Raw genomic sequence first — 26,919 nt, forward strand, 5'->3', positions numbered from 1 at the left:
CCTGCTTAGTTTCAGCAAGGTTACTGGAGCAGATGCCTTCAAACCAAACCCTGGGATCAGAGAACAGAATGCTTTCTCTTTGACATCAGGTGCCGATTCTGGGAGGAAAAGGATCAGCTGGCATTGTTAATTAACAGAAGAAGGAGGCCTATCACAACATCTGTAGATGAGAGATCTGAGAACACGTCTGTTTTTTGGAGGAACCAGAGCACAATGGAATGGCCAAAACAGGCCACTTGAATTAAAGTTTTGAATGAATACTGTTTTATCATGGATTTCTGTGTCAGCTTTTCCAACAAGGAAGTGTATGGAGGTACTAATAAGATGTGAAGCTACTTCTAAGGTACGAAAGAAGCAACTTTTTTGGTCTTTCTTGTTTCTACCGTACCACCATCAGCACCAATTTCCCCATTTCCTTACCTTCCACTTCACACACATCCACTTGCTGCACCACTCCTGTGTCATTCTCCTTCTCTGCTGGCCACTCATATACATACAAGTTAGTGTGAGAAGAACCAGCATCCAGCACAATTCCATACTGCAGAACAAAAAACCCCACAATTTCACTCAGTAAAACTCAGCATATTGGGAAGATGTGGTTAAGATGTGCTCCTGTTTGTGTTAGTTTATCTTAAACAAAACGATTTCTCTGTTCCAATGGAAGCAATTTCCATTAAAATATTGTTTCTTGGAAGAAATTATTAATGTCCTTTCACATTTAAATATTATTCATTATTGGGTTTTATCCAAACGTTCCCTTTTTCCAGTAGAAGGAAAGAATGAGTCTTTCTGCAGATGGAGTCCTTCCTCCAGAGGCAGAGGTAGGGAACCTTTGGACACAACCAGTGAGTCAATACCCATAGCTACGTGATAGAGCACATGTAGATTGTCTCAGGCTCAGTCCCTGACATTTCCAGGTAAACAGGTCTCAAGCAGCTAGGTGGGGATGGGGAAAGACATCTGCCTGTGACCGCAGACTAGAGCTGCTGCCTCTTAAAGTACACAGCACTGAGCTAGATGGCAGCTTCAAATGTTCAACTGCATTGTATAAATTAGCAGATATCTTTGCGCACCACCACCCCCTTCTCAAATGGGGCCTTTGTTAATTCTGGATTTCCTGTCACATATTTCTGGTTTCAAACTGAGATCTCTCTGTATGTGATATGAAGCTCAGACCCTAAATGAAAGAACCAATCACGGCTTTTAGCACTTGTGTCATACTGGGATTGGATCTAGAGACAGAAGGGGGATTAGTTTACCTGCAGTAGAAGCTACCTAATGGCGCAGTGGGGAAATGACTTGACTAGCAAGCCAGAGGTTGCCGGTTCGAATCCCCGCTGGTATGTTTCCCAGATCATGGGAAACTCCTATATCAGGCAGCAGTGATATAGGAAGATGCTGAAAGGCATCAACTCATACTATGTGGGAGAGGGCAATGGTGTAAACCCCTTCTGTATGCTACCGAAGACAACCACATGGCTCTGTGGTCACCAGGAGTCGACACTGATTCTACCCTACTTGCTACTTTAAGGCTTAGCTTGGGATGGGGGATCTCTAAGCTCCGCTCTCCTATACCTCTTCCTCTCTGACTACCTTGGGAAGTACAATTAGAACACACTTGCCTACTCTTATTTAATATTCACATTTCTATACCACTCTTTGTCTTAAGTTCTCCTAGCTGAATGTGACAACAAAGCTGGGATTATTAGTGCCGGTTTGGTTGCTATATTATGACCAGTAGGATGGGATTTTACTTGTTATGGAAATGTTGGGGAAGAGAAATACTACAGCAAATACATTTGATGCAAAAGCTGAATCAACAAATGCAGTGAGGAAGAGGGGCAGGAACAGTCATTGTATCTTGTGGCTCAAGAGTTTAGGTCAGTATTCCCCAAGTTATTGATACATGGAGCACAGGGGGTTTTTTGGATTAAAATGTAGGCACATTTTACTTTTACACTCAGAAAGGTACATAGACATTTTTTCAGACAGCTTTAAAAAGAATGGGCAGTCATCATCTTTGCAAGTGAAGGTTAGCTCAATTAATATTGCTGACTGGTGACCCTGACCCACTTTCTCCTTTGCCCAGTCAATCAGAGATCAGGAATGGGATCATGTTTTCTGGGCAATTATGATACTTCTGGGATTCCCCTGCACCTGTAGCATGGGCTGCATAAGAGAATCCCGAAGTGTTCTTACTCCCTGCCCCCTCAAGGTGATGTCCTCTACAGTATATATATATTGGCAGAAATGAGGAATTAATGGCACATGGGACCTCCCAGCTCCAACAAGAATGAAGTAGTGGATGCATCCAATAGGGAAGCTTAATTTTTCAGAAGATGCTTGTGCCTTCCCATGGCCCACCAGTCCCTGGCCTAGGCCATTCACAGTGCTTCTGCAAGAAGCCTTTCTGTGACTTACTTTACTGTTCCTCGTGGTCGACCGGTTCTGTGTGACAGCCACAGTGATTAAAGCAATTATAGCCACTGCTAAGAGAGATCCCAAAAAGATGGTGCATTTGGGGGGGAAACGCTTCCTCGGTTTGGTATCTGCAATCAAAACAAAGAGAAGATGACATTAGAAACCACACGCCAACAGCAACTAAGAAATACTGAACACCTGGCCACCTATCCAGTGAAGTTAACTGTCAAGCTATGACTTACCAGGATAAGATCTGATGGGGCTACAGAGAAGCAGAAAAGGAAACCAGTTTTTCCTTGACATTAAAGCCTAGCCCATCAAGGCTACCAGATATCAGTTACCGTGATCTAGATGTTAGATCTCAGCCCAGTTGCACAAGCTTCTCTTCCTTTACTTTTATTTTCAGACTCTACATTTCTGCAGAGTTTTAAAGTCCCACAAGTCAGTTTTGGTCTCTGCTGGCTCCAGCATGGCTAGCCTGTTGCCAACATTTTGTGACGGAAGCCCGGTTCTGCCAGAACGACATATAGGGCTGGATTTTTTTATTTCCGAGAATGTCATGATATAGGTTTTAAGACATTTGTACAAAGATCACATTGGCTATGTTGCCAGTTTTGTTAATTTGTTGTTCATTAATAAACACATTAAAAACACTTCTCATGTATTATTCTAACTCTGGACATTTTGTGAGGCACAGCAATGCACAGCTGTCCGAACTGTTGCTGTGTGGGGAGAAGCAAGAGAAGGGAGTCATTCTTTTCATCTTTAGGCGATAGCTGAAAGGAAGAGACACAGGAAGATCATAGCAGGTGGCCCACTGGTGCTTTTTGTCAACAGGGGCAGTTCAAGGCATTTTGCTGCCTGAGGCAGAGGGCAGTCTGGCACTCTCCCAACTACAGGTGGCAGCTCAATATTCTCAGGACATGCTGCTGAGACAACACATGAACAGTCTCAGTCAGACTATGCCATCAAGCTAGGCGGTAGTGGCCAGGGCATTCCTAATGGGCCCCGACAGCATGAGGAGGTGGAAATGGAACAGGGTGCACCAGAGGGGTGAGGAAGGGCAGTGGCAGTGCATGGCAGGGAGGACTATGGGGTGGCACCAGAGCTTGCTGCTTCCTGCCTCCCTCCTTGTGCCTGAGGCAACTGCCTCATGGAAGGGCCACTATGTTTGTCAAGATTATAAATGGAAGACTACTATCCTTCAGGATAAGAACTCAGATGGTATCTGGCCAGGCCTCCTCTCTATTGTCCATGATAATTCTGCGGCACAGGCAAATGCAGGAACTATCTGTGAGGTAGATGCAACTGTTCCAGAAATGGGCCGCCTGGTTTACTCTAGGTTCAACAGCATCTTGGAGCATCCCAGGGTACCGTACCTTGCTGGTACCTTGGCAAAGAATTGCAAAATGTCTGAGAAATTGGAAACCAAGGTGGAAGGGGACAAATTCTGGGGGAAATGAAGTTCAAACTGCTCAGTAACCAATTTACTAGTATTTGACAAAGTGTGCTCTGTGTTAATCTTTAAGGTGCCACAGAACTTTCTTGTTTTGCTACAACAGACTAGTATGATGACCAAATTCTGGAACCTGACTTACCAAATTCCAGAATTTGATGCAATTTTCATGCTTATAACTGATGTGTATTATGTATAACACAACATTACTGGTTCTAGTTTTGCTGCTTTTTCAGTTTTGCTTATTGATGTTTTATTTGTAATGGTGATGTACTTTCAACCTGTTATGTTTTGCACTATTTATTTATCATTTAGCCAACTTGAGGTAAAATAACAACAATGATAATATTCTGGTATATTTATGAAGTATAATTTCTTCAACATTTACTAAAAAAAAAAAAATTGCAGAAGTACCAGCTGTTAGAGACAGAGTTGCAAGCTGCTGTACTCTATAAAGATACAAAGCTTATCTTTTTGCCTACTGGCAAATAGGGAATAAAATTTGAACACAGAATCCAAGTGAGAAAGGGGGCAAGCAGCACCAAGACAAAGTGGAAGAGAGAAAGGGGCAAACAAAGCCTCATACAGATGCACAGAACAAGAGGTATCATATGCCTGAGACATTTTGGAAACAGCTTTCTTCAAGGACACAAAAATAAACCTCTTAATGCTGACAATAGTCTCTACCAAAGTCGAGCCCCAAAGGGGCACATACCTCTAAAAATAGAAACCACGGACATCATGGAAAACAAAAGAGGAAGGATGTATTATTTGGGCTTAGAAATACAGTTGCTATGAGTATGCTGTCTGTTTATTGTGAGTGGGTCTATCACTATGGTTTTGCCTTGAAATGTCACCTGATTGGAGTCTGGGATTTGACAAAATAATGTTAATGTTCCTTTAATAGCTGTGGATGGTTCCCTGACTGGGCAATTCACTTGCAGGGACAAGGTCTGAAAGGAATGCTTGGCAGACTCTTTGAGAAACAGCAGTTTGCAACTGTGAAAACACAGAGGCAGAGGAGGAACAGAGAGAGCTGTGAGTTGGTTAAACAGTAAAGCATGTAGAATGTCTCATAGCTAGAGGAAGTGAGAGAAGCATAACAGTATGTGGTGGATGTCAACATTATCATGCAGAAACAGAAGAAACTCTGTTTTGCACAGAAAAAGCTAAAAAATGATCATTTCTATAATGTATGAAAAAGCTTCACCCAATCATTTTGAAAGTAAAATATTTCATAAGTGTTTCCCTCCAATTCCTCCAATCTTTCCAGTTTTTCCATACTGTGGATCAAATCAGAATGTTGGGAAAATGTTGATATTTACATTTTTATGTATTTTCTCCCTTCTCTAGCCAGGTTGAAATATAGCATCCAAAGCACGTGCCACATAACTGAGGCTGTTTAATGCCATTCAGAAGAACAGCTCTGTTAGGATGGAGTGGGAAAGCGCCAAAGTAACTAACTCTGGTATCTAAAAGTGTCATAGCCTCCTTTACTGGCTTACATCGTAACAACTATCCCCAGAAACCCTGCAGTGCTGCAACTCAGTTCTGGTACAGACTGAGTACTAAAAGAGTCTTTGAATATGAGTGGAGTGCCTTTTTATCGCCCACAAAAAACCAGAACTTAGCCCCACATGCCTGGGATTAAGGACTTCCAGGGCAGAGGTTTTGACTTTCAGTTTAGCTTGAGCCAGTTCTTTCCTTTTAAAAACTGGGTCTCCCATGCAGAACTTGAATTGGATGGCCTTAAGGCCCCTGGCTGAAGAATCTGTGGCAGCAAATGAAACAGCAACTCCAAATCAGTCCAGAGGAGAGAGCAATGCCTTCGGATCCACCCCGCTCTCAATCTCATCCCTCTCCAGAACTAAGAACAAAGTTGTAATGTATTTATTTGGTTGTAGAAATTGAGCGACAGTAGCTGATGATGGCAATTAGCACAGTTACAGTGCCTAGAAAGGCTGAAAACTGGCTGACCAAATGAGACGAGGACTCCTCAGCAAAGGGAAATCCCAGGATGGCAGAGAGCCACCTCTTTGGCTGCTCAACAAAGTAGGAGGCCTCAGCTGGGCAAGAAGTCTGGGCCAAGGAGGAGGGGCAGTGGCTGAAGTGCTGCAGGCGTCCATCAACAAGTCCTGTTTGGCTGCTTCCAGCTGGCTCAAATCAGCTCTTCCCTACTGCTGAACTGAGAGGAAGGGATTTCTGAAAAGCACATACACTTTTATACCCACTGGTGTCAGTTTGAGTTTCAGCCTTAGGATGAACTAATCCTTACCAGCCATGCCCCACAGCTTTTCATTGGAACCTTCTCTTCCCAAACCTTTGGATCATAGCAACATCTCAGAATTTCTTTCCCACATCACTTTATCAAGACATAGGAGTGCTCTCGGGAGATACATTCACATTTCAAGATGCAAGAAGAACATCAGGTGAGCACAGGACATAGATTATAGAGATGCAACACATACACTCTGGAAGAACATTACATTTCTGACATGTCTTTGCTATGTGTCTTAAGGCATAAACATGACTCCTAAGGAAGACCATTCATGCATTTTAAAATAGAGTATTAATAATACTACTTATAATGGCTTTCCAACCAAAAAAAAGTTCTCAAAGCAGTTTACATAGCAAATAACATAAAATGATTATTTCCTGTCCCAAAGATGCTCGTAGTCTAAGAAGAAATACAAGGGAAACACCAGCAACAGTCACTGGGAAGGATGCTATGCTAGGCTGAAAATGGACCATTGTTCTCCCACGGCTAAATATAAGGGAATCACCACTTAAAAGGCATCTCTTGCCCAGTTAGCAGGGAATATACCCCTCCACCTTAGCTGGCACAATTAGCACCTTCCCACCCCAAACTAATAGCAGCTGGGGCAGGGAGAGTCATCTTTAGTGGGACTATAACATGAAGGCAAAAAGTTAACATGTGGCAAGACCCTTGCCACATGTCATGGTCTTGATCTTGCTCCCAGAGCTGCTATTTGAGTAGGGGGGAAAACCAAAAACTCAGGGCCAAACGACTCATGTAGCACAATGTGCAGCTTGGCCCATAAGCTAGCAGTCCTAGTGCTTATTAAAGCAAATAACCCAAAGATGTGAGCCTGAATGCAAATGAAACTATCAAAGAATGATCCCTTTTAAGATTACATAATGCTTTAACATGTTCTCGCATTCTGCATCCCAGTTCATGATGTGTGCATCTGGGGCTGGCTCATGCTTTCACCTGGGCTTATTTGTGCACTGCCTCATTCTCTGCTTGCACAACTGCTGGCAGCGGTACACCCCTTGGCAGAGTATGTACCAGTTTGCTCAAGGCTCTACAGAAGCCATTGACCTCACTTTGCATTTCCCTTCTGGAAATCAGGAGGGAAATTTATTAATGCTCAAAAGCCTCAGGAGCAAACTAAATAAAGCATAAACTTGTTTTTCTTATGGAAACCCCCGAGAACTGACATTTTGAACATTTGGAGACTGAGAGCTAGAGACAAAAGGCTGAGGCTGCTGTTAGAAACAGGATCTTGCTAAATTTCCTGAGCATGCGGCAGTCCTGCAACTCCAAGCTGTGAGGCTGTAGAAGTCCTTGCAGTGAAGGAACAGCCAGTGCACAAGCTCCCACTTCCCTTTCCCACAGGGGATCACACAGCCCGGAAGTGAGAACACAGGGGCTTTGTACTCACCATGGAATCCCAGCTTTTCTATTTGTGTTGGCAGCATGTTGATGGTTTATTTCTGGCAAAATGTCGTCAGGGAGGCTACAGACAGGAATTCCCTACAACCCAGCCAGCTTTGCCTGACAATTCCCCCATTCACTACATCAGCACCAAGCACATTCCTTCCATCTGGAGACAGTCTCACTGACAGTCTCTGCTCTAACAGTGCAGGCAGCAGCTCCCAGCTGCCTCCCCCAAGCCCTGCACACACAAAGCACAGCCAACAACAGAAGGCCGCCATATCAGCAGTATAGTATGGGTCCCATCAGTGGCACTCCCTATTCCCTGGTTTGTGTTGTGAATGGCTCACTTGGGACTAAGGGTGCTTGGCTCAGGTGCACCCTATGGTGCTGTCATGCAGACATGTTGGAGATGTAGCTGGTACATAATGAGTGTGTAAGGAAGGGGAGATATATTGGGAACCTAAGAAGAGCCTTGCTGGATCAGACCCAAGGTCTATAGTCCAACACCTTGTTTCCTAGAGTGGCCCACCAGGTGCTTCTGGGAAGCCCACAAGCAGGAGATCAAGGCATGCCCCCTTTCCTGCCATTGCTCCTCTCTGCAACTGGGATTTTGAAGCACACTGCCTCTGAACTTGGAGGTAGTCTATAGCCATCAGGACAAGTCTTAGATTGTGAGCCCTTTGGGGACAAGTAGTTTTAGATGGTGAGCCCCTTGGGGGCAAGAGACCATCTTATTTATGTATTATTTATTTTTCTATGTAAACTGCTTTGAAAACTTTGGTTGAAGAGCAGTATATAAATAGTCGTCATCATCATCATAGTAGCCATGGATAGACTTAAAGGTAAAGTGTGCCAATGAGTCGGTGTCAAGTCCTGGCGACTACAGAGCCCTGTGGTTTTCTTTGGTAGAATACAGGAGCTGTTTACCATTGCCATCTCCTGCACAGTATGAGATGATGCCTTTCAGCACCTTTCTATATCACTCTTGCCTGATATAGGTGTCTCCCATAGTCTGGGAAACACACCAGCGGGGATTCGAATCGGCAACCTCTGGCTTGCTAGTCAAGTCATTTCCCTGCTGCGTAAACCCTGCTTTTAAAGCTACCCAAGCTATTAAGAACACAGTACAATCAGGGGTATTCCTTTCATGAAGCAAGATGAGGCTGTCACCTCAGGCAGCAGATCACTGGGCAGTAGCAGGGTGGCAAGAAGCTCCCTGCCACTGCCATCAGAGCCACCTTTAGGTCCTATCTGACTCTTGCAAGCTATGCAACCAATGCCTCTTCTCACACTTTGCCAAGCTTGCAAGAAGCACAACAAGGAGAGAAGAGGTTGCTGGCAACCTACCCTCTTCCCTGCTCTCTGCACCACTTTCAAAGCTTGCAAAGGTTGGTGTTTGGAAGGGCGCTGGCCCCATCAGGGTCATGGAGCAAGGCAGCATTTGGCACCTCACTTCAGGCACTGCAGTACCTTAGGCCACCTCTGGGTACACCTACCTCTAGTAAAGCAGAACTCCTATTGACTTCGGCCAGGACAACAGCTTTCTACCAATGTGTCTGTGCCAACAGCTTCAGTACAGAAAGCCTTTAGCTTAGCTGTGGAATTCACTGCCACACCATGCAGGAGCCACTCATTTGATGGCATTTTTTAAAAGCATCACATAAGTTCACAGAGGATAGATCTATACATTTCTATTAGCTATAATAGTTAAATGGGACCTCCTTGAGGCAATGTAAATCTGAGTGCCAGGTGCTGGGGACAAACAACAGTGAAGGTCTGTTGCCTTTATGCCCTCTTTGTGGGCTTCCTAGAAGCATGTGGCTGATCACTGTTGGAAATAGGATGCTAGACTAGGTGGACTTTTCGTTTGATCCAGCAGAGCACTTCTTAAATACTCTTTATACACTATATTTTTATATATACTCATGATGTACAAGACAGAAATATGAAAATATACAATAAATCCACTTAAAGCTATGTCAAACTATAAAATCAACAAAGTTCAGTTGCATAAAAGCAACAGTAAAGCAATCTCAACTGATTTCAGAATATGCATATTTTAATCTATTTCCAAAAAGAGGCACGAGAAAAATACACATGACCTTCTCAAAGAAGTATATTCCATATCTGTGGGGCCACTTCAGAGAAGGCCCTGCATGATGCAGATGACAATTTTACCTCATGAGAAGATGAAACCTAGACCAGGGCCTCATTGGCAGATCTTAAAAATCTGGGTGGAGAAGAACTGTATGTGGCAGAAGGCATTCCAAGATATCCAGCATTTAATGTCTTTAAAGCTCAATACCAGCAACTTGAATTGGTAACCATTTCAGGTGTTTCAGAACAGGTACAATGTGTTATTTTCAGCTCATACTGGCCAATAGACAAGCAAAAGCATTCTTATCAGCTGTAGTTTCTGAATCATCTTCATGGGCAGCCTCACACAGAGTGCATCACAGTAGTCCAATCTGGAAGTTGGCAAGCCATGGATAGCAGTAGCTAGGCCCCTTATCTTCCAACAGCAGGCACAGCTGAGAAGCCAGCCAGAGCTGGAACAAAGCACTCTGGGTCATGACTGCAACCTAGCAATTGAGAAGAAATGCCAGAAGTACTCCGAAAACCATGAACCCACTCCTTAAGAAAGTGTGTTGCTCCATCAAGGACAGACATTTCCTCAGCTAAAAGGTTCACCGGGTCCCTCACCATGATACACTCTGGATTTTTTAAATGTTTATGCACCCTCATTTAGTCCAACAATAAATTAGTCCACCATTAAATTTAATTCAGGGAAGCAGTTGCTCCACCTGGGTCTGATGTCATCCCACATAAGAACAGCCCTGCCTGCTGGATCAGGCCCAAGGCCCATCAAGTCCAGCATCCTGTTTTGCACAGTGGCCCACCAGATGCCATTGGGAGCCTACAGTCAGGAGTTGAGGGCATGCCCTCTCACCTGCCATTACTCCCCTGCAACTGGTACTCAGAGGCACTCTGCCCTTGAGGCAGGTGGTGGCCTACAGCCCTCCGACTAGTAGCCATTGATAGACCTCTGCTCCATGAAGTCATCCAAACCCCTCTTAAAGCCATCCAGGTTGTTGGCTGTCACCACATCCTGAGGCAGAGCGTTCCACAAGTGGATCATGCGTTGTGTGAAAAAGTACTTCCGTTTGTTGGTCCTAGACCTTCTGGCAATCAATTTCATGGAGTGACCCCTGGTTCTAGTGTTGTGTGAGAGGGAAAAGAATCTCTCTCTCTCCACTTTCTCCACACCATGCATGATTTTATAGACCTCTATCATGTCTCCCCGCAGTCGTCTTTTTTCTAAACTAAAAAGCCCCAGGTGTTGTAGTCTTGCCTCATAGGAAAGGTGCTCTAGTCCCCTGATCATCTTGGTTGCCCTTTTCTGTACCTTCTCCAGTTCAACAATGTCCTTTTTAAGATGTGGTGACCAGAACTGTACCCAGTACTCCAAGTGTGGTCGCACCATAGTTTTGTATAAGGGCATTATAATGTTAGCCGTTTTATTTTCAATCCCCTTCCTAATGATCCCTAGCATGGAATTTGCCTTTTTCACAGCTGCCTCACATTGAGTCGACACTTTCAACGAACTGTCCACCACAACCCCAAGATCCCTCTCCTGGTCCGTCACCGACAGCTCGGATCCCATCAGCGTATACTTGAAGTTGGGGTTTTTCGTCCCAATGTGCATCACTTTACACTTGCTAACATTGAACTGCATTTGCCATTTTGTCGCCCACTCCCCCAGGTTGGAGAGATCCTTTTGGAGCTGCTCACAATCTGTTTGAGATTTCACTACCCGGAAGAGTTTGGTATCATCTGCAAATTTGGCCACGTCGCTGCTTACCCCTGCTTCTAGATCATTTATGAATACATTAAAAAGCACCGGTCCCAGTACTGATCCCTGGGGGACCCCACTTCTTACTTCCCTCCATTGTGAAAACTCTCCATTTATCACTACCCTCTGTTTCCTGTCCTTCAACCAGTTAGCAATCCACACATGTACTTGTCCCTTTATCCCATGACAGCTAAGTTTCCTCAGGAGTCTTTGATGAGGAACTTTGTCAAAGGCTTTTTGGAAGTCCAGGTAGACTATGTCAACTGGATCACCTTGATCCACACACTTGTTGACACTCTCAAAGAAGTCCAAAAGGTTGGTGAGGCAAGAATTACCTTTGCGGAAGCCATGCTGGCTCACTCCCAGCAGGGCCTGTTCTTCTAGGTGCTTTACAATTTTATCCTTGAGGATGCTTTCCATCAATTTGCCTGGAACGGATGTTAGGCTAACTGGCCTGTAATTTCCTGGATCTCCCCTGGATCCCTTTTTGAAAATCGGTGTTACATTTGCCACTCTCCAGTCCTCTGGTACAGAGCCCGATTTCAGGGATAAGTTAAATATTTTAGCAAGAAGGTCGGCAATTTCACATTTGAGTTCTTTGAGGACTCTTGGATGGATGCCATCCGGCCCTGGTGATTTGTTAGCTTTCAGTTTTTCCAGACAGTTTAGAACATCATCCCTTGTCACTTTTATCTGACTCAGCTCTCTAGCCTCCATCCCTAAAAAGCCTGGTTCAGGAACAGGTATATGCTCAGTATCCTCTGCCGTGAAGACAGATGCAAAGAACTCATTCAGTTTCTCTGCAACCTCCATATCCTCCTTAATAATCCCTTTCACTCCCTCATTGTCTAATGGCCCAACCGCCTCCCTGGCAGGTTTCCTGCTTCTGATGTACTAAAGAAGTTTTTGTTATTCCCCTTGATACTTTTGGCTAAATGTCCCTCAAACTCTCTTTTTGCCTCCCTTATTGTCACCTTGCATTTCTTTTGCCAGAGTTTGTGTTCCTTTTTGTTCTCTTCGTTTGGACAGGCCTTCCAATTTCGGAAGGAAGTCTTCTTCCCTTTTATGGCTTCCTTGACGGTACCCGTTAGCCATGCTGGCATCCTCCTGGACTTAGTGGTACCTTTCCTCCTTTTGGGTATACAATCTAACTGGGCTTCTAGTATTGTGGTTTTGATGGCACCTCATTCCATAGCCTTCAACAACCTCCCCCAGCAGGTTTGTGTAGGTATTAAAGAGATGGGGATATCATATTGAAACCCATAGAAAAGAGCACCATTCCCCCCAGCAACACTTTCTAGAATGTACTTCCAAGAAAAGAGAGGAACTGCTGCAAGCTGAAATGCTAATCTAAGGGGGCAGCCCAGAAGGATACCATGATTGATACTGAAAGATGCTGAAAGTCCAGGAAAACTAAAAGGATCCTATTCCCCATATTTATTTCCTATCATAGGCAATCAACCAGCATAACCAAAGCAGTCTCTTTCCCAAAACTCAGCCTGAAACCAGATTGAAATGGATGCAAATAATCAGCTTCATCCAAGAGTCCCTAGAGTTAGGGATGGGCTCGGACCGGTCCGGAGGCCATTCAAAAAGCCTCCGGACCTGGGCGGTCCAGTTCGGGGGTGGGGGGTACCTTTAAGAGCGGCGGGAGGGTTTACTTACCCCTCCCGCTGCTTTCCTGCTTGGCGCCGTAATGTGCACAGTAATTGGGGTGGCAGAACAGCTCCCTGCCGCCCCTTCCCCGACGTTGCTTAAAAAACCTCCCAGGAGTCCTTTGCGCGCACACACACACATCACAGAGACGACTCTGTGACGTCGTCTCTGTGATGTGCACGCGCAAAGGACTCCTGGAAGGTTTTTTAAGCAACGTCGGGGAAGGGGCGGCAGGGAGCTGTTCTGCCACCCCAATTACTGTGCACATTACGGCGCCAAGCGGGAAAGTGGCAAGAGGGGTAAGGAAACTCTCCCACCGCTCTTAAAGGTACCCCCCCACCCCAGTGCCGGACTGCAGTTGGCAGTTCTGTGCACACCCCTACCTAGAGTTGCCTGGCCACCACTTTCTTGTGCACCTGACCCCAAGTATGGCCCATTAGAGACGGGCCACAACTGCCAAAGTAAGCAGGATCCAAAGATGGCTGGACCATGACCTCCTTAAAGGCAGCAGGGCACATACTCTACTACCAAGGAGATACGAGGCTACTCACATGAGCAGCCCTACCCAGGTTGGGGAAGCCCTACCTGGGTAGGGCTGCTCATGAATAGTGCGGGGATTGATCCCAATCCCGGTGCTGCCTCTGTTAATGAAACTGACCCGGGGTGATTGGCCAGCACCCCCAGTGTCCACGCTTGTGTGGGGAATTAGCTGTTAAAGGGGTCAGCTTCACCAGTTTTGATTTGTGCAAATGTTTGGACTCAATAAATGACTGGATTTGAGGCAAGGATATAGTTTCAACTATAAAAGAAGAATTTAATTAGAATAAGGGGGATACAGGAAGAAAATGTGTGATTAAGGCAATAAAAATACGTTACTAAGCAATTTAACTATAGGTAAATTATATATACCTATATATACCTACAGGTATATATATATATGTGTGTGTGTGTGTGTGTACACACACACACCTATATATACCTATTGGTAAATTATATATGCAGCATTATATATATAGCATTTCTAACTTTAAAGAGCAATAAAGTAAGTTTCTAAATAAACCACCAACAATGAGATGTTTTAGCTTAAGGTCTAATTGTGTAAGTTTCCCAGGCGGGCAACAGGAAGATGTGAAGAGAAGGGGAAAGTTTGAAAAGGAGTTATAAATTGGGGTCCTGAGAGCCGGACAACTGCTATACTGTACCTGCCTCTAGGCAACGGGGCTTTGAGCTGCTGGAGTCTCATGTCCTTCAGGGACAGCGAGAGTAGGAGGGTTGCAAGGATTAGTATAAGGCGGAATGCCTGTGAGAATGGCTTCTCCATGGATCCAGCTTCCTATAGGTGCGAGGCAAGCTGGGTGGATTGGCACAAGGACTGATCCAGATAGTGATTTCAAGCTCTTTGTGGGTCGCAAGAGAGCATATGGAATGCTCAGTGGGGTCCCAAGTATAGCATACGAGGGAGCACGAGGGTGGCTGGATAGAATCCTGAGTGGAGCACAAGGGAGTCCTTGCTGCAGTGGAGTCCCAGGTGGTAAGACCAAAGGAGCACGAAGACTGTAGAGAGCATCTGATGGAGTCCCAGGTGTAAAGCACAAGGGAGCACACTGGATCATGGAACTGGGGATACTTATATCCCAAAACTTGGGGGCACATTTCTATTGTCATGCTTTGCTGTTTAGAATTGTCTGGGTGGACCTGTGTGGAATGCATTGTTACTGATGGTTCTTCCTGAGTGTGACAATGTGGGAATCGCCTTGTGTGTGTGTAAGGCTGTTGTGATGAAGATCAGAGTATGCAGGTGCGTGAAAGAATATCTGTGCCAGGACAGGCTCTCCAATAATCCTACCAATAGTTTCAACGGTACACCTCTGAGCCTACATCACTGACTCATCTCTTTTGTGATGGGGACCGTTTCATCTACTTCCGTCTCATCTACTTCCTGCTTGGCATAATCTGCTTGTTAGCATTCGTTACTGCCTGTGAAAGGAGGGGAGTCAGGTGGTTCATTCTATGTACAGGGTGTCCTTGAAAGTTAACCCGATATAGTTAACTCTCGAGCCTACTTAGCTGGGACTCCCATCTGGGGAATGGGGGTGCATCTTATCCCCATTCCAACTTGCCTTGCTTGCAGCCAAATCCAGGGGTGACTAGCCCACTACCAACTAAGTGACTTGTCTCCATGTGTACTATAAACTGAGAGCTCACATTGCGGTGCAGCTCCTGAGCATATACAACGTGCAATCTCCAAGCCTCAGCAGGGAGGTTCCTGGGAGCCGAGTAGACTAAGCATAGCTGGTAACCCGCCCCCCCCCCGCCCTACAAGTCCAGGTGTTGTATGGGCTTTTACCTGGGTTAAAGGGCACAAATGCACCCTTTATCCCAGGTACAGGATGTGTGTAGGCTTGGGCTGCATACAGCCCAAGCATGCACAGAGAGAGGTGCCTAGAACACCCATCTCATGGGGGTATCTCTCAACATGCTTATTGCATGGTGCATTGTGGGATTCCTGGAGGCTGGGACAACGGGTACCAGCTTTCAGAGATCTGCACTGCACTGCACAGCAGGGACTGTGTGGGCGCATGGTAGCACATCAAGGGGAGAAAGCAGTGACAGTGTGGGGGAAAGGTAGGGTCCACCCTCATTTCCCCCCTGCCTGCCACAACATGTGAATAGCTTCATTCATTCATTCATTCATTTATGTGACGTATTTGTATACCTCCCCAAACCAAAGTCTAAACAAAACATTAAAATCAATTAAATACTAAAAACAGTTTAAAACAAATCAATAAACAATCTAAAATTTAAAAAGTTAAAAAGCCTGGGTAAAAAGATGAGTCTCCAGACACTTTTTAAAAGCCGCTAGAGATGGGGAGACTCTTATTCCCATGGGAGGCGCGTTCCAAAGTCTCTGGGCAACAACAGAGAAGGCCTGTCCCTGGGTGGCCACCAGATGACATGAAGGTAGCCACAGACAAGCCTCCCCTGATGTATGAAGTAGATGATGGAGATCATGCAGAAGAAGATGTTCTCTTAAGTACCATGGGCCTAAGCTGTTTAGGACTTTATAGGTTATAACCAGCACTTTGTATTTTGACAGAAACTTATTGGCAGCCAGTGCAACTCCTGTAACATAGGAGTAATGTGGTCTCTTTGAGATGACCTGGAGACCAGCCTGGCTACTGCATTTTGTACTAATTGTATTTTCCGGACTACATACAAAGGCAGCCCCACATAAAGCGCATTGCAGTAATCAAGTCTGGAGGTTACCAGCAAGTGTACTACTGTTCTGAGATCATGAACCTCAAGAAACGGATGCAGCTGGTGTATCAACCGAAGCTGATAGAAAGCGTTTCTGGCCACTGCCTCAACCTGGGAAACCAGGGAAAGGTGTGGATCCAGAAGTAGTCCCAGACTGCACACTTGTTCCTTCTGAGGAAGTGTCACCCCAAATAGAACAGGTAGATCAATATCGCTTCCCGAGTGACGACCTCGCACAATAAGTACCTCTGTCTTATCTGGATTCAGTCTCAGTTTGTCATCCCTCATCCAGCCCATTACTGCTTCCAAGCAGGCATTCAGGGAGGATATGCCTTCTCCTGCTGATGTTGACATGGAGAAATAGATTTGGGTGTCATCAGCGTACTGATAGCACCCAGCACCAAATCTCCTGATGTTCTCTTCCAACTGTTTCATGTAGATATTAAAAAGCATTGGAGACAGTATGGAGCCCTGAAGGACCCCATATAAAAGCTCAGTTTTTGAAAAGCAACAGTCTCCATGGGGCACCATCTGAAATCTGTCCAAGAGGTAGGAGTGGAACCACTGTAAAACAGTGTCTCTCACCCCCAACACTCTCAGACATTCCAGAAGGATACTATGGTCGACAGTATCAAAAGCTGCCGAGAGATCCAAAAGGACCAACAGAGTCACACTTCCTGTGTCAAGTCCTAATTGGAGATCATCCATCAGACCGACCAAGGCAGTCTCCACCCCATAGCCCACCTGAAAACCAGTTTGAAATTGGTCTAGATAATCAGTTTCCTCCAAGACCTCCTGGAGCTGGGAGGCCACCATCCTCTCAATCACCTTGCCCAACCATGGGAGGTTGGAAACAGGCCTCTAGCTCTTAAAGTCTGAGAGGTCCAAGGCAGGCTTCTTAAGAATAGGTTTAATAATTGCCTCCTTTAAACAAGGAGGCATCCTGCCCTCCCTCGGAGAAGTATTTATAATTGCCACCAGGCTCTCCACAACAACCCCTTTGCCAGATAATATAAGCCATGTTGGGGGCAAGGATCAAGCAGACAGGTGGTAGGATGCACCATTCCAAGCAGCTTGTCCACATCCTCAGGAGTCACAAACTGAAACTGATCCAGTCTAACCACATATGGAGTTGCTGGACACCTCTGCATCTGACACTGCGATAACAGTGGACTCTAAATCTAGGTCAACCCGAATGCGAAAGATTTTGTCCACAAAAAACCCATTAAAAGCATCACAGTGGGCAACTGATGGTTCCAAATTCTGATTCAACAGAGTAGGGGGCCCTACTAGCCCCCTCACAAGCATGTATAGCTCCGCTGGACGAGAGTTTGCGGAAGCAATACGGGCAGGAAAAAAAACGCTTCTTTGTTGGACGTATAGCCAGAGTATAGATCTTTAAATGTGCTCTATGTCGTAATCTGTCGGATTCGAGTCAAGTTTTCCTCCATTTGCGCTCCAATCGTCTACCTTGCTGCTTCAGCTCTCACAGATCTTCCGTATACCAAGGAGCCATTTTTGAAGCAGGTTGGAGAGGACATTTAGGAGCAATCATGTCAACTGCCCTGGTGAGTTGACTATTCCAATTCTGCACCAGGGCATCAACCGGATCGCCAGCCGGGCCAACATTAAATCCTTCCAAGGCTTCTTGAAATCTTATTAACTATCATTCTCACCAGCTAATGAATCTTCCATGTTCTTATATTTTGATATTCAAACAAGGCTGCAGACACAACATTTCTGCATTATCACTTGTCTTTTCTGGCTGGTGGAGAGTCTGAGTAAACTGTCTTTGCACAAAGAACTGAAAGAGGAAAGGAGGGAAAGATGTATCAGCAATCAGGATGTTCCCAGTGACACTACAACAATGCAAGATTCAAAGCAAATGGTACAAATGCTCTGTGCCTTTCTCCAGATATTCTGTGCCTTAATGAAGCCAAGAAGTGCACACTTTAAATTGGTCACAAGCAACTATATAGACAAGGTTTTCTTTTTGGCAACCATGGACCATAGCTAATGAGATACACTGTCCTTCAAAATGACAAGCACTTCACAATTCTTGAGGTTGCTCCTCTAATTCTGGATCTCTTTAAGAATTTGCTGTGTCTGCCTTATAGTATCTGTATATTTATTGGTTTATTTTTAAATTTCTATGTTGAAATCATTGTGGTCAAATGAGATTCCCTGAGTGCCTCATACTGGGATAGAAAGACAGAGCAGAAATCCTTTAAATAAATAATGATTCCCAATTCACTAACACCACTGTATACAAGAGGTACTTGTTTTCTGCACATGAAAACCATGTACATGGCAAATGGCCACTGGAATTGTTTGTCACAACAACTCTACACTGTGATTTTGCACACAATAAAATTTTTTTAATGTGGCTTATACCCCCAAACCCCATCCAATCAATCAAGTTAGTGGTTGATGAATCCATGCAAAATATAATTTCATAAATAAATAAGGACTCAGACTGTAGCAGAAGGCAAGTGCACCCAAGCTGTGCCGAGCCCCAAACCCACAATTTCAGCCTAGCTTTCTGAGCACCAACTTCCTGAGACTTCAGTAAAAGTCAGCAGCACCTCAATCTGCCTTTTCTTCTTTGTGTACTTTGCTTTTTGAGGCCTAGATGCAAACTTCCAAAGGTCATCCTCCATACTGGGTCTTCCTAGGAACTTAGCAAGGGTCAGTGTAAGTTGCTCAGCATGAATATCCTGCTCTGTTCCTCATATTGCTCCTATTTCCACTCCAAATAATCATGAACAAGAAGTCCTAAAGTATTTTTAACCAAGCAAAAGGGGGGAAAAACCAAGGACAAGAGCCTATTGTAGCAGATGAAAGTCTTTATGCAAGTGCAGAAGAAATCCCCGCATCACACCACCACAAGATGGAAAGAAAAGCAGATCTTGAGAAATGATTGCCAAAGTAGGAAGATTTTCCTTCTTTGGGCATGAGCTCTTAAACAGAGTCCCTCTTGTTATCTGTGAGCTGCAGGTGCAGTGATGGAATTCTGAAAAGGAGACCTGAAGTCTGAAGTTTGAGAGATCATTTCAAGGAATGGTTTACAAAGATCAGCATCAGCAATTTGGACTAGATGGCCCTTAGGATTCCCTTTGATTCTAGACATGATGGTTTAGGTATTCACAGGCTGGAAGCAGCTTCTCCAAGGTTGCAGGCAGGAATCTCTCTCAGCCCTATCTTGGAGATGTCAGGGAGGGAACTTGGAACCTTCTGCTCTTCCCAGAGCAGCTCCATCCTATGAGGGGACTATCTTACGGTGCTCACACTTCTAGTCTCCCTTTCATATGCAACCAGGGTAGACCCTGCTTAGCTAAGGCGATAGGTCATGCTTGCTACCACAAGACCAGCTTTCCTCTCCTAGCATCCATGGTTCTGCATATCCAAGGTTGGGTAACTGACACCTGACCTGGGGGTGGGGCGTAAACAAAGGCTTAATTTCCATGTATCTGTGATTTTGGGGTGGCCAGATATGACCACTTGAGCCACCATTTTAATGACAGGAGCCATTTTGTGGCTCATTGTTTTGTTTTGTTTTGTTTTTAATTCCCCATTAAAAATTGCAGAAAAATGGCAATTGGGGGGGGCATTGCAGGACAGCTGCAGACCCACGAAGCACAGTAGGGCACTTTCCCCCCATTATTTCTGTCCTTTTTTTGCTGGTTTTTTTTGGGGGGGGCATTTTTGCAGCAGCATCCCGGAACCTAACCCACCCCCTTTCCATTGACTTAATGCCCCTTTATCCATGGTTCCATTATCTGTGGTTGCAGCAGAGAACAGAACCTGTGCAGATAACGGGGTTCCCCTGTATGAGAAACATGATAACTAACTTACTGGCTTGTGAAGATTACAACTAAATATAATATGTAAAGTGCTTTGAACACTTGAAAGGCGAAGTAGTAACATAATTAACAGATACAAAACAAAAGGGGGGGGGGTGAAATCCATGTATATTCTAGGAATGAGTTTACTCTGTTCCTAGGACTTACAGAGTGCTGAATACTATGCTACAACTCCATAAAATAAGAGAATCCCCTCCAGAAAACGGCCAAAGTGTGTCTATCAAAAGCCATGCTGCTTCCATATGAAACATCTGTCTCCAATTTCCTGTTTTGAGCTTCCCTCTAGTTTGTTAATCCCACTTGAAGCAATTCCCAGTTGAAGCTATTCCCACGTGAAACATTACAATATTTCCAATCAAGAGCATTAGTCATGGAATTTTTAAAAATGCAGTACTTCAATTCTTCTAGAGGTGCATTTGAACTTACTGTCCAGTACCTACAGCGTGAGGGGATCAACTGGAGTAAATCCCTGAAGAAACATATTGCAAATTTAACGAACAGCTAAGCAGCCAATAGCTTGAAAACCTATGCATACTTATTTGAGAAAATCACTTAATTCCGTGGGGCTTAATTTTAAGTAAGCCCATTAGGACTGTTTGTGAGCCCTATCTGAGCATAAATGTTGGGAAGTCATTAAAGTCACAACCAGTTATGGTTATATGAAGTGAGTAGATCATTGGTCTATCTCAGGTCTGCTCAACTTAGCCTCCCCCACCAGCTGTTTTTGGACTACAGCTACCATGATCCCCAGCCACAGTGGCCAACAGCCAGGGATTATGAGAGTTGTAGGCTCTGCAGGAAGGCAGAAGTTGAGCAGCCCTGGATCTAGTGCATTATTGTCTGTCCTGACTGGCAGAAGCTCTCTGAGGTTTCAGGCAGGGATCTTTCCCTACCTGATAGCAAGGGATGAAACTGGAACCTTTGCCTGCAAAGCATATGCTCTATCCCTGAGCTAAAGCCCTTATTCCCTACTTGCTGCAGCCTGAGCTGTCAACCATAAGAAAATAGCTCAACACTGTCATGAACAACCAGAATCTGAAACAAAAATAGTTCTGTAGGCTATTGATGAAGGTATACAATAATGGCAGGCACTAAAAGAGTATTCCATGTCATTTACATCCTGCCTATGATGATTCAAGAGTTAGGAATGCACCAAGTATAAGGATAAATGCCTTAACCATTCTACCTAACAGGTAGAGATATGATTTAAAGAGATGGGAGATCCAATTACAGATTTCCAACTTCTCATTTAGTTTGGATTTAATATTCCCACAGGTCAAAGGATGGGGCTCAGATCTGTGCAGAAAAAGAAAAAATCAGGCAAAATAAAGGAAAAAATCACACAAATCTCCTTAATTTGCATAATTTGTACTCATTGCAGAATAGTTATTCTTGCTACAGAATATGGGTTACCTTGTTACAGAATTTTTATTTCAGAGAAGAATTCATATAGCCCTGACAATAATATTAACACTAACCTTTTGATTTAGCCCTTGAGACAAGGCATGCAACTTTGTTTCCACTGCATAGGAATTATGAAGTCATCTGCAACTGTGACCCTGATCTAAGCCTCAAGGGTACAACAAAGATGTTATCTGTCCAGCTTGCAATCAAGTGAAAAACAAAACTTGTTCAAATATACTTTTTAGAAAGTTCCTATGTGTGAAAAACTTAGGACTTCATAGCCTAGTTATTTGTGGCATCATATTAATTAATTAATTAATTTCTATACTGCTCTTCCAAAAATGGCTCAGGGTAGTTTACACAGATAAATAATAAATAAATAAATAAATAAAGATGGATCCCTGTCCCCAAAGGGCTTACAATCTAAAAGAAACATAAGATAGACACCAGCAACAGTCACTGGAAGTACTATGCTGGGGGTGAATAGGGCCAGTTACTCTCCCCCTGCTAAATAAAGAGAATCACCACATTAAATGGTGCCTCTTTGCCAAGTTAGCAGGGGAACTTACTGTTCCAGCCAGTAAGAACAAAACAAGAATTTATAGGCAGGGGAGGAGGAAGTTACCAATATCATAGCCTATTTGTTTCTAGCCAATCCCCATACTTTTCTCTCAGACAGGAGTGAACTATCATTACCTCCTTCTAACATATATGGCAACACCCCAGGGTGGTGGTTATTTAAAGAAAAATTACTCCAAAAGGAGAGAATTTACAGCAAGCTGACAATGGAGAGAGGGAAAAATTAAACCCGCCATATCCCTGGTTCAAGTTGCTCCTCTCAAGAGATTTCTCTCCATGGGTTTTCAGATGTATATTTATATCTACCCCTACATCAGGAGTAAACTTGCAGTCCGGAGCAGGGAAATGGTACTGGCGGGGAAAGGCTAAGCATTCTCTTCTCCCTGCTGCTTCTCTGCTCTAAACTCCCAAAGTGGCTTTGCTTTTTTAAAAAGCATCAGTCCACATTTTGGCATTTCCCCAGAATGAGTTAAGCATTCACATTTCAAATGAAGAAAATCTAAAATATATGTGAATCTATGGATAATGTCAGCACAATGAAAAGAAGTGCTGTGAAATGAGCAAGTTTGCTCTCCTAGATGTTCTGTGTCATATCCCCATATCTATATTTCTTTTCTCTTTTGTGCTGTGGCCAGTAGCGGCTGGTGAGCATTGGGGCAGGAGAGAACCTGGTTACTCAAGCAGAAGCCTACCTGTCTCCACTTTCCTCCATGCCAGGAAAGGGCTTGGATATTTACCTAAGCCTGTCAGCACTGAGGAAAACAGAAAGAGAGGAAAAAACAAACAGAAAAGCAGGGGCAAAAGTAGAGAACAGAAAAGTTTGGGGTGGGGGAAGAAGGCAGAAAGCAAAAAAAAAAAAAAAAAAACAGGGAGAAAGACAGAAAGCAGTAAAAGGTCAGACTTACCAGCAGCCAGGGAAGCCTCCAGAGTAAGGAGTTTCCTCCAGCCTTCCTTCCCTGCCTGCAACTTCTTGTTTTGGTCTTACTGGCTGAAACAGCTGCTACTCAAGCTGCTCTAGCCAATCTAATTCCTAGGGGACTCCTCTTGGCACTGCCCACAGGAAGAAAGAGAAAATGTATTAAAATATACTCCCCGAAGCAGTCAGGAAGTGCATTTTAACCCATTATTTTAGTTCTTCCCAGGGGCAGTGCCAGGAGGAGCCCCCTAGGAATCAGATTGGCTGGAGCAGCTTGAGTAGCAGCTGTTCCAGCCAGTAAGACCAAAACAAGAAGTTACAGGCAAAGGAGAAGGAAGTCTGATCCTGTATTAGTTTTTTTGTGGGGGAGGCACTGCCCCTCCTGACCAGCCACCACTGGCTGTGGCAATACCAGAAAAACAGAAGGGGCAAAGTGCATTCCTGGATGGGTGAGCTTTCTCCCACATTAGATTTCTGAAACAGAAATGGGGGGCAGATTCGGAGGCAACTATTATTCTGAGGGGGACACCTGCCCCACCTCCTGGGACCATCCTTAGATGGTACAAAGGCTCCAATCTCCAACTGGAGACTGGGAAAAGCCTACTAAACCCTTTCCTCTGCACTCGTTTTTTGCTTCCAAGTCCCACCGCCACCCAATGTTTTAGGTGTATGAGGTAAACTAAAATACATGGGAGCCCATATCTTTTAACTTACTGACACAGATGCAAGAAGGAGTTCATTGGAAGGGGAAAATGCAGGAGTGGAAAGGGTTAAGATGTTCTTTCCCTCTTACTAGTCTCTGGGCACTTCCAGATGTGCTCTGTGTAACACCTGTCAACCACTGCTTTTCCATTTGCAGTCACATTCAGAACTGCAATGTTCCTTCCCCCCAGTATAATACAGCATGTTTTGGGGGCACAGTAGAATGACCCTCCCCCTTTTTACCCCTCCTATTTCTGCTGTGGACTGTTATATCTGAGTGTGTACCTCTCAAAAAAATGGAATAGTAGTGCTAACTAACAGAGGTCCACACATCATTGTGCAGCTGTACTGAAGAAAATCAGATTTTCTGTTAATCAATAAGATTATTTAAGCACTGGGCAAGTACAGGTGGACAATGGATGGATGGCAACGTCATATGAATCATCCATAAAGAGTGAATGAACAAAGTGTGGTAATCCCAGACTAAAATCCTTCAGTGACATCCTGACTAAATTTATCCACAGAAGTCTTATTGAAATTAAGTGGTCCTTTAGAGTAACTCCTGAGCAGTGTTCTCTCTAATTTTTTTCATCTGTGTGGTGTGGAATGAGCTTTGTTCTGGGAGGCAGCATCAAGGCAGTGTGTGCACACATGCATTCAGAATGAGGCATTCCTGATTCAACTGGAGCGGGATCTAAAATTAACTGAGCGCACACACATGTGCACGCCTCAGAGGGAACACTGCTCCTGAGTAGTACTATTGGATAACTTCATCTGGATGCCAGTCCCTGCCTGGAAAGTGATTGCAGCCTTCTCTGCTACTGTAGGTAAGGAAAGGGAAAGGAAATCATCAGGGGAAAATTTACACATGATTAGTGTTATGTGTAGTTAGCTTGAGCCTCAGTAATATACTTACGAATAAATCAGGTCATTTTATAGTTGCACAACGCTGACTTCTGTTGCAGTTTTATTAGAGACTGAAACGAAGCAATGTACGGGCTGGCTGCTCATAATTCTCAAATAAATAACAATACATTGGAAATCCAGCATCTTACAAGAGTCCTACACCCTAAAGTAATTATATGGATTAGACACTGAAACTCACAGGAAGCCTAGAATTTGCTTCCCCTTTTAAGGCCATTGTCATCTGAGCTTGAGAACAACATTAACAGGCAGTTTTTGGCTTCAAAACTGTTCTGAAAATGACTTCAAACTGTTCTGCTTCCTTGGAAAGCCAATAAACAGCTAATTTAAACAATCTCCCACTCTCCTGTCATAGATTAGGATAATTCTTCTATTGTGGGTCACTATTCTATGAAACCTACATATAAACAAGAAGTCATCTAGAAAAATCATGTGCTGTTGCTTGTTCTCTGACCGATTCTAATGAAGGTTTGAAAAAATTAGTTGTTTCAAAGAGCCAACGTCTGCCAATAACACCCTGGACTAGCTACAAATACAAAGATCACACAGCTCCTTTTTTGGGGCTTAAAAAACTGGTATTTATTAGGCAGCTCAACTGCACTGTAGTCTCATAAGGTAATCCAGCCTGAGCAAGGACTGCAGGCTGATTCATATGAGCAGACTTCCATTTCTGAGAAAGAAAATACATGGGCAACTCCTGCCCTCTTCACCCCCACCCTCTCTGTAGTCAGCCGCTGCAACTGCGCCCCATCCCGCCACTGGCAGCAGCAACCTTTAGGGGGCAAAAGGGGAACTTTCCCCTTGCCCCTCCTTGGGGGCCTGGGGGCGGGGTAAGTTACTTACTGCCACTGGTAAGTCGGGGGTAAGGAAAACTGTTTAGGGATGGGCACTACCGGAGCTAGACCAGGGGCGGCCCGTGTCCGGCCGTGGTGGCAGCCCCACTAGCCCCACCCCGTATGTCTGAGCTCAGGTGTGGGGGTTAGTCATGCCCCTGTGTCTGTTCTGCCTCCTGAGCGCTCCATTCGGGAGTCAGATCCAGGCCAGGGTGGCCAGGAGCAGCTCTTCCCTGCCTTAAAGTGAACGCAGTGCTGGCCATCCAACTCCCGAACGGGGCTGCTCAGCGCCCGCCATTTAACTCCTGAAAGGGGCCGCACGGCCCCCCTCGGGAGCTAAACCAGCACCCCCAACGTCTGATGTCAGAAGCGGGGGGCGTGTCAGGGCCGTGAGGGCCTTTGAACCCTGTCGCCAGATGGTGGCTACGCCCCTGGGGATGGGCCTGTGAAGGGAAGGAAAAGTGTTGTGGTGGGTTAAAATGCTGTCTCTCTCTTCGCTGCTGCAAGTTAATGTACTGGATGATATCAGAGTTGGTCAGCATACTCCTCTGGGTGGGTTCGGTAGAAATAGCTTAAACACATGGAATTATGGCATTCTTAGACTACTTTAGTCCTGAGACTTCCACATTTTCAAATGGACATATATAATTTCGAAGCCTAGAGAATTGTTTTCATCATGAAAAAAGCTGTTGGCTGTATGAACACTTTTCCTGTTACTGTATTGAAGTCACTGAAAATTCTTGCCTCATATGAACCACCACCACCACCCCCAGCACCCCATCTACACACACTCTTTGCGCAGTGGAGTAAATCGCCATTTGGAATACCTCATGGAGGGCAAGTCTTGTTAAATGATGGAATATCTGCTGTTCTTTACATTTAGTTTCAGAAAAAGCTTTGGAATGGTCAGTGATTGCTTGCTTGACATTTTCAAATTTATTCAGAAAATGGGTCAGATTCCTCTTAGAACATACTGTAGTTTTGGATTAGGCCAAACCTTCCAGTCTGCTTTGAGCCAGGCTAGTTTTCTCTTCCTATCCAAAACCACGTGTCAGGAAAGAGTGGGAAGAGAGGTCATTACTAGGTCAGCTGAAATCTGCAAGGGAGATGACCTTGCATCCTCTTGCACACTTGGTCTCACCCAGTCCAGTTCCTGGCCAGGAAAGAAGCTAAGGGTTTGACCTGGCTGCACTGGCTTCTGCTGCTTGTTCTGGGTTAGAATGAGTACATGAGACTTCTTTAAACAATGGAGGCCTTTTAAAATAATTGAGCAAGCTACAAAGCCACAATATACTATGACTGTATTGTCTGACATTTTGCTGTAAAGTTCCAGTCTGGTGGATGGGGGAGTGAAAGGGGGGCAGGAAATATT

General features: G+C 44.6%; 1 protein-coding gene across 1 annotated transcript in view; it reads right to left on the reverse strand.

Annotated features, from left to right (window-relative positions):
* Positions 1 to 26,919, reverse strand: part of ENTPD1 (ectonucleoside triphosphate diphosphohydrolase 1) — a 64,284-nt gene that overhangs the window by 16,504 nt on the left and 20,861 nt on the right. Inside the window, exons 2-3 of the mRNA XM_053312908.1 lie at positions 2,422 to 2,549; positions 421 to 538 (exon numbers count right to left, since the gene is read on the reverse strand). Coding sequence (XP_053168883.1) covers positions 421 to 538; positions 2,422 to 2,549 — 246 coding nt within the window. The remainder of the gene's footprint in view (positions 1 to 420; positions 539 to 2,421; positions 2,550 to 26,919) is intronic.

Source organism: Hemicordylus capensis, chromosome 3 (genome assembly GCF_027244095.1).
Source record: "Hemicordylus capensis ecotype Gifberg chromosome 3, rHemCap1.1.pri, whole genome shotgun sequence".
NCBI lineage: Eukaryota > Metazoa > Chordata > Lepidosauria > Squamata > Cordylidae > Hemicordylus > Hemicordylus capensis.